This window comes from Mirounga leonina, unplaced genomic scaffold (genome assembly GCF_011800145.1).
Source record: "Mirounga leonina isolate KUSES-001 unplaced genomic scaffold, KU_Mleo_1.0 Mir_128, whole genome shotgun sequence".
Lineage (NCBI taxonomy): Eukaryota > Metazoa > Chordata > Mammalia > Carnivora > Phocidae > Mirounga > Mirounga leonina.
The window spans coordinates 20,092,674-20,108,423 of NW_023270320.1; the positions used below are offsets into that span (position 1 = coordinate 20,092,674).

Here is a 15,750-nt window from a genome sequence, read left to right on the forward strand (position 1 = left end):
ATCTTTTTGACTTGGGCCACACTTGACCTCATTTTTACTGTACACCTGAAGATACGATTGCCAATTTTTCGTGACCTTGTGTCAGGGGACGTGACTTTCTTAGAGGAGCACTACCAATGATTCAGAAGCCACCCAGCAAAGCGAAGTCGATGGGCCAGGTTTGCGGACGGACGCCTGGACTCCCCCGCGCCCCAGGGCTCTTTGAACGTCTGCGGACTTGGCCGTACCCTGCGGGGCTGGGTTCTGGCGCAGTCAGGTGCTGCCCGGGCAGGCGCAGTCATTCACGACTGCGGCGTCGAGACACGAGTGCCGGGCGGAGGAGCAGCCGGGATCCGCCCCCTCCCCCAGGATCTCCCGGCCCGACGCCCCGGTCGCCCCAGCTGAAGGCCGGCTCCAGGGTACCCCAGGCCGCACGTTTGAAGGGCTCGCCCTCGGGCAGCATCGAACCTCCGCACACCGACTTCTCGCGAGGTTTCGTTGCCCCCCCGCCTCCCCGCCGCCTCTTAGGTCTGCTGCGGGCAGCTCCCGCAATGGCTGCGCTGCGGAGGCTCCTGTGGCCGCCGCCTCGGCTCCCGCCTCCGCTCTGCCCTCACCATCCCTTTCCCGGGCGGTGGGGGCGGCCTGCGGGGGTAGCCGCGGGCCCGCCTGGCCGGCCCTTCTCCTGCCGGGAGGAGGAAGAGGGGGCTGTGGCGGAGGCGGCTTGGAGGCGGCGGAGGCGCTGGGGGGAGCTGAGCATCGCGGCAGCGGCCGGCGGGGGTCTGGTCGGCCTCGTGTGCTACCAGCTGTATGGAGACCCTCGGGCCGACTCCGCGTGGGCACCCGCCCCGGGGCGCCCCTCGGAGAGCCCGGCCGCAGAGCCGGAGGACCCGCCCCGCGGCCGGGGGCTGCTTCCCATCCCGGTTGCGGCTGCCAAGGAAACGGTAGGTGCGTGAGCGCGTGCGCGCGCCGGGACTGGCCCGCAGGTGACGCCCGAGGGTAGGGCCGCCGAGGTGTTCCACCTGAGCGCCGGAGGGAGGGTGCGACAGTCCTGCTGGGTGCGCTTGGGACCGTGGGCCACCGTGACACCGGACATTGGAGGTTGTCGCAGCGTGAGGTCTGCGGCCGCAGATGGGTACCTCCCGGGAGACGAGACCGAGACGTAGGCCAGGCAGCCCAGGCAGTCCAGGGTGTGTTCACGCAGCTGTTGGGAAGACGTAGCTGATGCTGTCATTGATGCATCAGGACCTCAGAGGTTGCTGCAGGTACCACCTATTAACCAAAACCCCAAACCAAGACAAAACAAAACAAAACGACTACAAAGAAGTCAAGAGTATAACAGGCAGAAAGTGGAGGCCTGGGTATGTGAGAGACAGGAACGCCCGGGCTGGACCAGGTAACAGCAAATGATCCAGGCGGTCCAGTGCAGTAGGATGAGTTCTGAAGCAGTGGTCTGAGGTCTCAAAAGCAACGACATTATTGCATAGCACTTTATTAGTGCCAAGGGAATAAATGCCAAAACTGTATAACTTCCTTATTATAGGTCAGAAAGAATGAAGATACCCCCAGATTGGAAACGGAAAAAACAAAAAAATCTATTCAAAAGAATATATCCCGTCCCACCCCACCCCCAAATCAGAAACTCTTAAGTAAGGAAAATAAGTGAGAAGATGGATAGGACAGCACAAATAGGAAACTGAATGAGGCTAACCCCTACAGAAGATCAAGTGGAAATGTTCAAGTATCATTATGCAACTGATAACGTAAGGTAAAGATGAGGGTAAGAGTGAGTGGGGCAAGATGCTTTTGTCATATCGTTGTATTTAATAAATAGTCATGTAAATGACTAGGAGTCACTTAGGGAAATTTTCTTTGCAAGACTAAAGAGTGTGAAGGGCTTAGATGACAGTAATTTAGGAAAGAGGTAGCTATTCTGTTTTTAACTTTAATGAAATGTATAGATTCCTTATTCTTTGCCCAAATACATATTGGTGGTCTGAGGTGAGTGCATCAGTTCTTTCGGTGGAGGTCGTTGATGCATTTAAATCAGGGAATCTACTGTGCTATGGACTTTCTAGCTGCAAATTATAAATACATAGGATAAAGTACTTCTATACAATGAATACTTAAAATGCTAGCAGCAAATACCCTCAACTTTCATCTCCCACTCCTCTTCTCCCCACCCCCCCATACATTAAACTTGTGTCCCCATTGACCAAGACAGAATTTTTCATCAACCATAGTTGATCTGGGAACAGATTAGGAAGGTAGAGAGCATTAAAACAGTATTTTCTTCTTTTTTAAAAATTAATTTTACTTATACTTTTTTTTTTAAGATTTCATTTATTTTATTTGAGAGAGAGAGAGCGCACACACGCACATGCCTGGGGGGGGGAGGGCAGAGGGAGATGCAAACTCCCTGCTGAGCGGGGAGCCCCACTTGGGGCTCAATCCCAGGACCCTGAGATCATGACCTGAGCCAAAAGCAGATGCTCAACCAACTGAGCCACCCAGGTGCCCCTAAAATTAATTTTACTTTTAAAGTTGAGAGATAGTATGTAGTTTTTAAAAGACCACACTTAATAGTGTCTTCCTCATAGTTATGAAAATTAAATGAATTAATACATTTTGAATAGTTAGAATTGAGAAATCACGAACAGTGGGGAAGGGTAGAGGGAGAAGCAGACTCCCCGCCGAGCAAGGAGCCTGATGCAGGACTCGATCCCATAACCCTGGGATCATGACCTGAGCTGAAGGCAGACGCTTAACTGACTGAGCCACCCAGGTGCCCTGAAAACTTTTATAATCTCTTTTTACCCTGATATTTGAAACTCATAATAAAGAGCTTTATGTGGGCGTTTTTTCATTTATTGTGCTAGGAACTTGAGGATCCTTTCAATATAGAAATTCATGTTTGAAAGTTCTGTATGCTCTTCTTGTATTATTTCTTTGACAGTTTCCCTTTCTCCATTCTCTCTGTTTTCTATTTCTGGAACCTCTGTTAGTCTGAAGTTATGCCTCCTGACAGATCCTAATCTAATTTTAATCTTCTGTTCTAACTTTTTGATCTTGCTTGTTTTTATGGGAGATATCTTTGACTTTATCTTCCAGCTGTCCTATTGGAAGTTTTATTTCAGCTATCCTAATTTTCTAACCCAAAACTATTTTTTGTTCTCTAATGTTCCTGTGGTACAGCCTTCTGTTTTTGTTTTATGGCTGCTAAATTTCTCTTTTTACTATAAGGATATTAATCATAGTTTTGTTTTGTTTTTTTCATTGTCTTCCACTTCATGCATTGTGTTGTTTCTTCCAGGTTAATTTTTATTCCTGTTTGATTTTCTAAGCTCTCACTTTCATTTTGGAAGTTTTCCTCACGTATCTGTGGTTGTTGCCTTCTATATTTGAGAGCTACTCAGAAGCTATTTGTACATGAGAATGGCTTTTCATTTGGTAATCTGGGCTTTTTAATAGAGTGGCATCCAAATGTCAGTGTTTTGTTTTTTTTTTTTTAGTTTGTTTTGTTTTGTTTTGTTTTAGAGAGGGAGGGGGGAGCGGCAGAGGAAGACACAGAGAGAGAATCTTAAGCAGGCTTCACGCCCAGCATGGAGCCCAAAGCAGCCCATCTCAGTCTCACGACCCTGAGATCATTACCTGAACTGAAATCAAGAGTCAGATGCTTAACCAGTTGAGCCACCCAAGCGCCCCCAAATGTCAGTGTTTTCTAAGTCCTTTTCTCTGGTGTCACGGAGTTTCTCCAAAGAATAGGAGAGGTTGGAGGAGCTGTAATCTAGATGCAAGTTCACAACTCCTTGAATTCCCAAGGTCTTAACCTTTCTGGGGTCTGTATCTCCAGTCAGCTCACTTCCATTTGGTTTCCTCCTCCTCAGTACTCAGGTATTGCCTCTGCCCGCCTAGGTCAATTATCATTCATCCATCTCCATTTTATAAAAATTTGATGAATTCTTTTGATTGTTTTAGTCTCCTTTCCTTTTTCTCTTTCTTAGTTCTTATATGTTTCTATCTTTTAAAAAAATTTCTTTTACTGTGATTTTAATGTGGTTAAGAAAGAGATGGAAAGAAACTCATGAAGTCAGTCTGCCATTTTTCAGAAATATTTAAAGCTGTTTTGCCACTTTACTCATTATGCTCATTTGATTTTCCTGAACTGGTAGAAATTATTCCTTTTGTGGTTTAAAACTATAAGAACCTTTGATTTATAAAACTTTTAAGCAGCATGTTATGCTAAACATAAGCCTAGCAATAAATTAACCTGTACATGTTATGAGACTATAAAATTTAACTGATAGGCATGAATAGCAGTAGCTTACAGACATACAGTTCTGTTACCATAGCCTTGAAGATTTTTGTTTTTAAGACATTGCCTCTCAACTTCCTCCAGGAGGCTTTCCCTTACTCTATAGATATTAAAATGCCCCTGTTTATCCTATACTAATAGGTGATGACTTTTTGCAATTATTTTTTGTCTTCTCTGCTTTTTTTAGCTCTTTAAGGAGAGGCATTGTGTTGGTCGTGGTCTCCTTTATATCTTCATTGCTTGATATGGGGCCTAGGCCTGGTAGACACACAATAAATATTTGTCAAATGAATAAGCCCATGCTAAACATTTGCACGGGACATATGCACTGAAAAGGCACAACCACATTCTGTGAGAATTAATAGTTTAATATTTTGTTCAGCTAAATGCTGGTTATTTATAGCATTAGGAGTCAGAAGACTTCGGTCAAGGTCAAAATTCCAGGCTTTGGGAGACCAATCACGTGACACTGTATTTATTTTAATTGTGCAAGTTTGGCTTGCCAAAATTTTTCAGTAGACATGCCTTGAACTTTATTAATATTGTAAAGAGATGGTGACAAGATTCTGTTTTGAACCCTACAATTTTAGCCTTAAAACATTATTTTTATTAGTGGGAAAAATTTTGTTCTAGGATTGCCTTTTTGTTTCAGGTTCAAAAAAAAAAAACTTAGGTTGCTTAATACACTTTAATCCATATTTTACTCATTGTACAGAACACATCTATTTTATGACTTGCACATAGTTTTACTCTCAAGTGGAACAGAGAACAGTATTTGTATCTCTTTGGTATAGTTCTATAATAATTGCCAATAATCAAGCATTTTTTATTTCTTTCACTGTATATCTATTCCAACCTCTTTTTAAGGCAGCACATTTTGAAACAGGAAGTTATGCTTATTCTTTCCCAGAATATCGAAGACTTTGATGGATGTATAAATGGAGAAGATCCCTCACTTTTTATAGAGTGAGGGAAGGATCGGTTAATTTTGTGTAGAAGAACATTTTGTAGAGGAGGCTACACAAGGTGGGTGATCCCCCCTTTTTGCTTTCTGAATCACTCAGTGTCAAATCCACCAGATTCCACGCACATTTCTTCTAGTGGCCTGACCATGTTATAGATTCACATACAGTGATTTGAGTGTAGATTTTTTTTTCTAAGTAAATCACAGAATAAAATTTGGATGAATTTGGAAAAAAAAATATATCCTCTTTCTGGTTATACCAAACCAGGAGTTATAGAAGTGCAATACTTTTTGGTCTGGGTTGCAGTGAAAGATACAACATTTTATGGATGTCTTTTTATTCAGATCCACATTGGGAATCAGGAAATGAAGCTGTCATGACTTTGAACTTAAATTAAAAAATCCTCATCTGTAATTCTCTTTTAAGACTTGGAAATTGTCAAATAATGCACAGCAGTCAGTTTGAATGAAGGCGTATACAGGTTTTTTCCCTTGATCTACATAATCTCCACTTTAAAAAAATATAACATTGAGTTGTATTTTGAATTGGAATTCAGGTAAATAGTATTTGGGTTTAATGTAACTTCCTAGTCGATTCTCACATTCTGACATGTAATTCTGTTTATATAATTTGGGGCTGGACTGTTTATGAATACTAAGTAAAGTAAAATGTAGCTTTCCTCTTATTGATTGAATATATAATTTATCTTTAATAATTTTTGGAAATGGATGCCATTTTCTGCCTAAAGATTAAAGAATATATTTGAGATTATTAAAACAGTTATATTAACCCTAAATTTTTGAAGCTTCTTTGAGGGAGGTTTCATTCATCCTCCATATAGCACATAAATTTTGTAGCTCATAAGATTTTAATAAATTCTTATTTGATGACTGAATGAATGAATTCTAAATCCTGAAATAAGTTACAATATTTTATTATTACAGTTCTTTAAAGAGCTTGCTTTCACAAAATCACCTCATCCATGCAAATTTGCATTTGACTTTAGAGATTAGAAAATTAATGCAAGGGAAAATAATGGGTGTATTACTTCTTTGTGTTATCTTTGAGGATTAATGACTGGACACTGAGTCATAGCATTAGTAGTATATTTGAATTCAGTAACTAATTGCAATTTCATTAGATAGTAGATGCAGAATGCATACATTTTTGTTTTTTTCTCTCTATATGAGAAGACAACAGATTCATTCTCTTTAGAGTCCTTAATCTTTTAGTATTAAATACTTTAATATTTTACTTTGAGGTGGTTGCTCATGTAAAATTATATATCTAAACTATTGACTACCAGATTCCTGTACCAGTTTTCCAAAAGTTTCTTAGTTGCTATCAACATAGCAGTTCTGTCACTAAATGGCTCCTTTAATATCTTCCCCCTCCATTTCTTTCTCTTTTAAATAGTATACATAAAATGCTAAAGAGTATTACCTTTCCTGTTCCTGGAAAAGTATTAGGGGAGATCATTTATCTTAGAGTACATAATTCTACCCAAATGATTAATATTTTTTAAGATTCATGTATTAAGCAGTTACTTTCAGGTTCAGAGCCATAAGATCAAGATTTCCATCTCATGTCCCATTTAGAAACAATTTATCCATCTTTCCACTCATCCATTTATTCATTCAAATACTTTACTCAAGAATGTTTATTGAAGTGTAGTAGGTACTAGAGATATAGTCGTGGATGAAATAAAATTCATCTCCTTTTGTAGCTTACAGTCTAGTGAGGATACAGAATAATTATAATGCAATATGCTAAAGTGATGTGATGGGAAAAATAGAGTATACTATGGGATCGTATAGGAAGGAGATAAAACCCAGGCTTGGGACATTAAGTGTGGCTTCCTGGGGGAAGTTAAGTCTAAATTGAAATTTAACAGAGAGGTAGGAATTCTTAGGGAAACAGGGAGGCAAAGTGGGTGAAGAAATGTGTTCCAGGAGGAAATAACATGTGTGGGAACAAGCATAGCGTGCTTCCAGAATTGAAAGATCAGTGTGGATGTATAGCAGAGAATTTGAGGCAGGAGTGATCAGACAGACTTTAGGCTAGAAGGTAATCAGGAGGCAGATAGTACAAGACCTTCTAAGACTTATCAAGGAATTTGAACTTTACCTTAGGAGTAATAGAGAGGCATTGATAGATGTTTAGGCACAAGGATGATATAATTAAATTTGCATTTTAGGAATATCACTTTGACTGGATAGGGATTGTAGAGGGAGGGATGCAATGCTGAAAAGGAGGAGGCCAGGTAAGAAGATTACTTCTTAGATGAGAATGTTAGAGGGTATGATTCTCTATATTCTTTAATTAAAAAAATACATCTCAAACGGTTTTTACCCATAATATTTCTTTAGACAAGAAATGGTTATAACTTTACTAGGGAAATAGCAGTGAAGCAATGAGAAGTTGCTGCATTGGAGAGAGCTTCAAGAGGTAGGATCAACAGTATTGGTAGTTGACTAGATTTTAGGGATGAGAGAGATGGAAGAATCTGGGATGATATTCAAGTTTTTGTTTGGGACACTGGGTGGATTGTGCAGCAGTTCACTGAGACGGGTCCTCAGGAGAAAAAAAGGTTGGGGGGAGTGTGCTGAATGATGTTTTTAGAATGGATCAAGGTGTCTTCTGGACAGCTGAAGGGAAACTTCCAGTTGGATACATAGGTCAAGGCTTAGGAGAGAAATCTGTGCTATAGCAATAGATTTGAAAATCACCAAGGGCTGACTGGGTGATAGACACTGGGGAGGGTATGTGCTCTGGTAAGCGCTGTGAATTGTGCAAGACTGTTGAATCTCAGATCTGTATCTATGAAACAAATGCAATATATGTTAAGAAAAAAAAAAGAAGATAGCAGGAGGGGAAGAATGAAGGGGGGAAATCGGAGGGGTAGACGAACCATGAGAGACGATGGACTCTGAAAAACAAACTGAGGGTTCTAGAGGGGAGGGGGGGAGGATGGATTAGCCTGGTGATGGGTATTAAAGAGGGCACGTTCTGCATGGAGCACTGGGTGTTATGCACAAACAATGAATCATGGAACACTACATCTAAAACTAATGATGTAATGTATGGGGATTAACATAACAATAAAAAAGGGAAAAAAAAAAAGAATGGATGACATTGTTCAGAATATATAGAACATGAAGAGAAAAGCACCTTAAGGAAGGAGTCCTGGTGAGCATCAGTCATTTAAAAAACTGTCAGAAAAATGGAATCCTGCAAAAAGCTGAGAAGTAATGTCTAGACTGGTAAAGCCAGGAGAGTCATGGAAGCCAACAAAAGGTAGTACTTCAGACAAGAAGTACTGTAGTCAGTTTCAATGAGCACTACCAGAGGAGTTAATCATAGATGAACAATAGAAAGTGGTCACTGGATTTAGCAATAAGGAGGTCATGGATGATCTTGGTGAGATTTTAGAGGTGAAAATCAAATTATAGTTGGAGAAGCTGAGAATAAAGGTAAAGAAAAGGTGATGTGGACAAGATGAGTCAGAGCTGACAACACTTTTATAAATTTGGCCATGAAAGGGAGAAGCGAGGGCAGTAGCTTAAGGAACATAGAATTGATTTTTTTTTTTTTTTTAGAGGAAGACCCTTAAATATGTTTAAATGTTGAAGGACAGAAGAGGAACACTAAACCAAAGGAAGGAGAGGTGATAATTGATTTGCCACGAACCAATGTACAGATGGGAAATGAAAGTTAAAGCACAAGGGAAGATTTTAATAGGAACAATGCCAGAAATAGTGTAATGGGAAGAAGGGATGGGGACACAGAGATTATACATTTTTAGTGGCAAGTGGTTGAAGGAGCATCAGTCATTTAAGGAGTTCTTGCCTGATGATTTCTATTTTTGCTGTGAAATAGAAGGTGATGTCATCTTCTGAGAGCAAGATAATAGAAATTTGTAGGGTAACCACGATAGAGATTTGGAGAGTGGTGGATTGAAATAGCCATTAAAAAAAAGCACAAACCACTAGAAAACCATGAAATCTTTTTTAACTTGCTCATGAAGTGTAGAAGTTTTTCAATGGATATTTCTACATGGTCACAGCTTTTGCTATTTTAATTCTTGTTTATTTTATTCCACTTTTAAGATGTTATAAACCTTAGTAATATGATCTAATTAGTACTTTTTTTACCCATGATGTAATATTTAACTTACATAGGAAATGGACCAAACTTACAATACACTAGAGATTTTATTCTTTTATTTAAACTTGATGGGCAAGTTTAAACTGGAGGCTGTTAGTTCTCACTGATCTCCTGTAATTGTTGTTCCAAACACTAAGAATTTAAGTAACTTTACTTTGTTTTAGTGTAAACACACATGTATTGGAGAAAAATGTGTTTAAAAAAATCAAAAGTTTTATTTATGGCGTTGTCTATCTAGCATTAAGGAAAATGCCTAGTCATTTGTGTACTAAACAGGATTCTCTAGACATGTTTTTCATCTTCCTTTTTAAGTAACCCTTTGCTCCTTAATGCTTTGACGTATTGATAGATTATATAAGCAAAATAAAATGTGGAAATTTAGTGCTGTATCATTTAATTGATTAGCGTAGGAAGTGTTTGTTCATCAAAGAGTTAATTTTCCAAATTGGAAAGTAGAATCCAAGTTTTTTGCTTTGTCTGCATTCACTAGGTTACCTTTTATTCATTTAATACTCCAGCTCCAGAATTTAGAATACAGAAAGTGTATATAAAAGAATTTCAAATAATTCCATTTTTTTCTGCTCTCTGATAAGGATGGTATCTATCTAATTGATATGTAAATATTGACTAGATGAGATATTTGGATGATCTCTTTCTCGGGAAGGGTTATAATGGATTATTCAATTGCTTGGAACAATTCAAAATGGATTTTTCCTAACCGGTTTCACATCAGGTCACAAAGGCTCTCATAGGTTATGTCCAGTTTAAGCTAGCTCCAGCCTGTTAAAATTAGTTACATTCAAATAGGATCATCTAAACTTCTTCCAACTGCAGTTGACCTTTGAACAACAGGGGTTTGCACTGTGAGGGTCCACTTATACGCAGATTTTTTTTTTCCATAAATACAGTACTGTAAATGTATTTTCTCTTATGATTTTCTTAAAACATTGTCTTCTTTTTTTATTAAAGATTTTATTTATTTATTAGACAGAGAGAGACACAGCCAGAGAGGGAACACAAGCAGGGGGAGTGGGAGAGGGAGAAGTAGGCTTCCCACGGAGCAGGGAGCCCAACATGGGGCTCGATCCTAAGACCCTGGGATCATGACTCGAGCCAAAGGCAGATGCTTAACAGCTGAGCCCCCCAGGTGCCCCAAATGTGGTCTTTTCTTTAGCTTACTTTATTGTAAGAATCCAGTATAGAATACATATAACATACAAAATAATTGTTAATCAACTTTCAGTTTATTGGTAGGGCTTTCTGTTAACAGGAGGCTATTGGTAGTTAAATTTTGTGGTAATTAAAAGTTATACACGGATTTTCAACTGCACAGGGTTTGGTGCCCCTAACTCCTGCATTTTTCAAGGGTCGACTGTACTTTAATTTTATTCTTAATACTCTAAAGATGAAAGGTGACTTGTAATTCTCCGTATATGTACAAGCGCATTCATTTATCATCCCCAAGAGATTAAGACAGGTTTTGAAGCTGTTACTACCATCAGACTTAATGATGGAGTCCTATGGGCAATCATAGGCAGCTTTTGGACTAAGGTTTGTGCTGAAAGGAGATCAGTACAACTTTTGTTGTCAGATGGCTTTCTCCATACTGAGTCCTATCCAAATAAATGGATCATATTAGGATTTTATGTCCTCCTAGTAAAGAAGCCAGTCTGAGTGACCTTTTGGTCCCGTGCTGTGTACATGTATAGTCGCATATGCCTGTCCTGTTCTCCTCTGATCTGCCAGCCCTGGTGATTGCTTGATCATCATCAAAGTCAGATAAGAATTTTGATTCAAGTGGTTTATAACACAGGCTTAATCAAAGTGAATACATCCTATCTGGGGAGTAAAATTAAAATCTGTAATTCATACTTTGATATTCTAAATTTTATTGGAAGCACAAATACTGGGTGCTTTTATGAACTAAATATTTAATTATCAAAAATATTTCATATGTATCACCAAATAATTAAAATCTAGAACTTATCCTGAATTATTATAGTAGTTATTTTAAAATTTTTGTAAAACTGCAGGCAAGCAGGCAAACTTATCAAGGTTCTGCCATTTGCTGGCAAATTATAGGAGAGTAGCACTTTGTGTCTTAGGTGTTTTACCCACATCCCCCACCCAACAGAATTCAGAACATGGCTAAAGCCACAGATTGGCTTGCACATTGATCTTCAGTAGAATGGTGAAAATTGGAATGATATGGAGAAGTGAACCACAGAGCGATTATCTGAATGTCAGATAAATAAGAACAGAAGTTACTCAGGGACCCAAGGGTATGTTATTTGATTATAGGCTGATAGAGAAGTTCTAGAAACATGTCTCTTCCATATTTTGGTTATATGTTTTATTAAGGAAGGTTTCTTAAAGTCTACAGAAAAGTGCCATTCTCTCTCTCTTTTTTTTTTTTTTTTGAGAAAGTGGCATTCTTAAATGCACTGTAAAATTCAAGTATCTACAGCTATGCTTTCTTAATTGTAGGAGAGCACAGTGGCTCCCTAGGGAGTGAGTTTAAGTCCTTTGGTACTAGTACTGGGGATCAGGGTTTTGGCAGACAGAGGGGTCAGAGGTACCTAGAAAAATCTGTGAAGGCACCGTGGTATCCTACTGAGTCACTCACAGCACTACATCCTAATCCAAAAGCGACTGTGATCTTCATGTAATTGTTTAGCTTGGGAAAATATAGAGCTTCCTCCCTTTCTTTTCCCTCACTTCCTCCCTCTAAATGATCTGCTTGCCCATTTCTACTTATGAATGCCCTCTACAACTTTAAATTCAGGGATTAAAGAAATTATGGAAATAACATTGGTTAAAATAAGTGAAAGTAAGGTGCCATAAGAAGCAGATAGCTTGGGATCAGGAGAAATGAGTCACCTAGCCTTTACTTACCTGGGCCCTGAATAGCAGAGTCAGCTCCTTTTAATTGGCTTTTCAGGAAGTCTCAGAAAACACTTTCATTTATTACATTTTACTAGCCAGAATTTAGTCAAAATAGTCATTTTTACTTAGCTTATGTAACTATCTAACTACAACAAAGCCTGATGAATGTAACCTTTATTCTATGTGCTATTGTGCCTAGCTAAAAATCAGTTTTCTTTCTAAGGAAAAACTAGAGAATGAGTAATAGGTATCTATCCATCTTTCTTAGGTGTGAAGTATATTGTATTAGGAAAATGGCTTTTTTTTTTCTTTTAAATGAAATGAAAATGCTCATAAATAAATTATGGAATGCCCATTTAATAAAATAAATGGTTTAGACTTTTGGTTTTAACAATATAGCATACTATATAATCTGTCGTAAAAATATTTTAAACATCCTTTTAAATACCATACTGTACTCATAAGAAATTAAGGGAAATTGCCAGGGGCAGAAATAAAGAGGAAACTAATAACTAGAACAGCGTGAGCTGTGGCTTGCTTGGGCGAGCAGTGGATTATTATTCATAGAATTGTAGGCACTTGGATTTTAATGCCTGTTTGGGGATGGAAACAAGACCTTGGGAAGTTGAAATTGAGACACCCAGAGCCCTCTTCAAAAGAATGGACTAGAAAAAGTCATTCTCTTAGTGTGATGACAGGGAAACCTGAAGATGTCTGCCTGGACTGCAAGTGGAAAAAAACATCTTCTGAGAATGTATAAACATGGTCCCTCACTACCTCATATGGGTTCAGAGTTAGAACTTACATTACCCAAACAGAGAAAAAGCTGATGTCACTGACAGAAAGAAATAGAAAACTTTTTTGGAGGAAATACCGTGAACACTGGCCATATGTAATTCCTACAGAAAAGATCTGGAAGAGGGTAAGCTCATAATCCCAAAGTACAAAATATATGAAGTTTTATTAAAGAAGAGTTAATAAACTGAGTGGATTCCTAACAAAAAGTAGGATAATTTGGTTGAATCTGTAAGTTAAGTGTATGCAAAATGATTAAAGATAATGAAAAATCAGTATGAAAAAGAATTAGTAAAGAATTTCTAGACATGTAAAATATAGTCCTTGAAGGCTGGATCGTTAAGGCAGCATATAAGATGTAATTGAAGAAGCAATTAGTAATCTGGACAATAATTTTGAAGAAACTACACAGAATGTAACACTTTTAAAGAAATGGTAAACATTAAGGAGAATTTAATAGACATGAAAAATAAACTGATTCTAAAATTTGTCTATCAGGGGGCACCTGGGGAGCTCAGTTGTTAAGCGTCTGCCTTCGGCTCAGGTCATGATCCCGGGGTCCTGGGATCGAGCCCCACATCGGGCTCCCTGCTCGGCAGGAAGCCTGCTTCTCCCTCCTCCACTCCCCCTGCTTGTGTTCCCTCTCTCGCTGTCTCTCTCTCTCTCTGTCCAATAAATAAAATCTTTAAAAAATAAATAAATAAAATAAAATTTGTCTATCAGGAGGTACAGACTGAGAGAATGAGAGAGGCAATATTCTAAGAGAAATGGTAGAACAGTTCCCAGAAAGGAACAAAGATGTTAATCCCAAGATTTAGGAAGCATAAACTGTCCTGGGTGGGATAAATAATAATAAATTTGTAGATTGTAGTAAAACTGTAAAATCAAAGATAAAGAGAAGCAGGACAGATTTGTACTAAAGGATAGTAGCTGGCCTGATTGAAGACTAATTTGTAACACTGGATAGAAGTCAGAAGATAGTATAATATGTCTTCAAAATGCTGAGAGAAAATAATTGTCATCTTAGATTTCTATACCTAGGTAAATTGTCATTTAGGAATGAGGATAAAATCATTTTTGTAAGATTGGGACAGCTTCAGAATATCATTGTAAGAATTACTAAAGAATGGATATTCTTAAACATTGACTACATACTACAACAAAAATAGTAATTATTGAAAGGAGTTAAAACAAGGTGGTCCTCAAATATTGAACTATAGTGATATGGAAGACAATAAGGCTTGATTAAAGGTTAAGTGTTCTATGTGGGAAACAAAAATAAAATTAGATGTCTACCTCATGCTGTAATAATCGAGGTCAATTAGAGTCCTAAATGTGATTTAAAAAAAAAAACCCTCAAGATATTTAGAGGAATATATATGAAGATAAAATTTTGGCCCTATGTGGGGGAGGATTTTCAAAACAAAACAAACAGCACAATCTAGAATGGAAAATACTGCTACATTTCACTTCATTAAAACAAAAATTTCTAATAAAATAGAAGTCTTGGAATGGCAGAAGATACTTATAATACATAGAACTTGCAAAGAATATCCAGAATAAATAGCAATGATCTACAAATAATTTTTTATTTTTTATTTATTTTTGAAGATTTTATTTATTTATTTATTTGAGAGAGAGTGAGTGAGAGAGAGCATGAGCTGGGGGAGGGGCAGAGGGAGAAGGAGGAACAGATTCCCCGCAGAGCAGGGAGCCCGATGTGGAACTCGATTCTGGGACCCTAAGATCATGACCTGAGCTGAAGGCAGATGCTCAACCGGCTGAGCCACCAAGGTGCCCTGCAAATCATTTTTTAAAAAAGACAACACAATAGAAAAATGGACGGGGGGTTTGAACAGGCCATTCAAGAGAATGATACTCAGAAGACCAAACACATGAAAAGATGATCAACATTACTAATAATAGGAAATGCAATTATAGCCATAATGAAGCACCATTTTTTACCAATTAGATTGGTAAAATTAAAAAAAAAAATTGACAACTTTTGGCAACAAAAATTCTCATACTCTGTTGGTAGGAGTACAAATCTTTGGAAAATAGGTTGACATTATATAGTAAATTGAAGATTCACAGGCCTAATAACTCAGAAATTCTATCTAGGTATAAACTCTTGGGAAACAGAAACCTGTGGTAAGGAGACATGTTTAACAATCTTTTTAGATGTCCCCGATACCTCCATTTCTAACCCTACAACAGCTACTTCAAAATGTTGTGTTTCACTCTGCCTGCAGCACACCTCACTTCGGTCTGTCTCAAGCAAATGACCTCCCATTTTCACAGGGAAAATGATCTATCAGAAGTAAATTTGCTCAGTTTCTTCCTCAGAACTGACTTTGCCTTTATCTCTCTCTCACTTCTAGTTCCATAGGAATAAAGGTATCTTCCTGCAAAACTAGAGAAAGGAGTTTGGAGTCCATGATTTTTCTCTAGCAGTGCCCAGTAGTCTAAGAGATGGAGCAGTTCTAGGTGATAATGTAATGTGGTGATAGAATTTTTTTCCTTGAATTTTGAATTTGGGAAGTTAGAGAGCTTTGAGACTAAGTTATTAAATGGGCCAACATTGAATGTTGACATTCTCTCTGACATGATTTGGGGTGATGAGGAAAACCATGAGTTATGTTTCAA

General features: G+C 38.5%; 1 protein-coding gene across 1 annotated transcript in view; it reads left to right on the forward strand.

The window, feature by feature from the left end:
- The first annotated feature begins 378 nt into the window (after nt 1-378).
- Nucleotides 379-15,750, forward strand: part of MICU3 (mitochondrial calcium uptake family member 3) — a 104,331-nt gene continuing 88,959 nt past the window's right edge. The window contains exon 1 of the mRNA XM_035004142.1: nt 379-920. Coding sequence (XP_034860033.1) covers nt 531-920 — 390 coding nt within the window. The 5' untranslated portion in view covers nt 379-530. The remainder of the gene's footprint in view (nt 921-15,750) is intronic.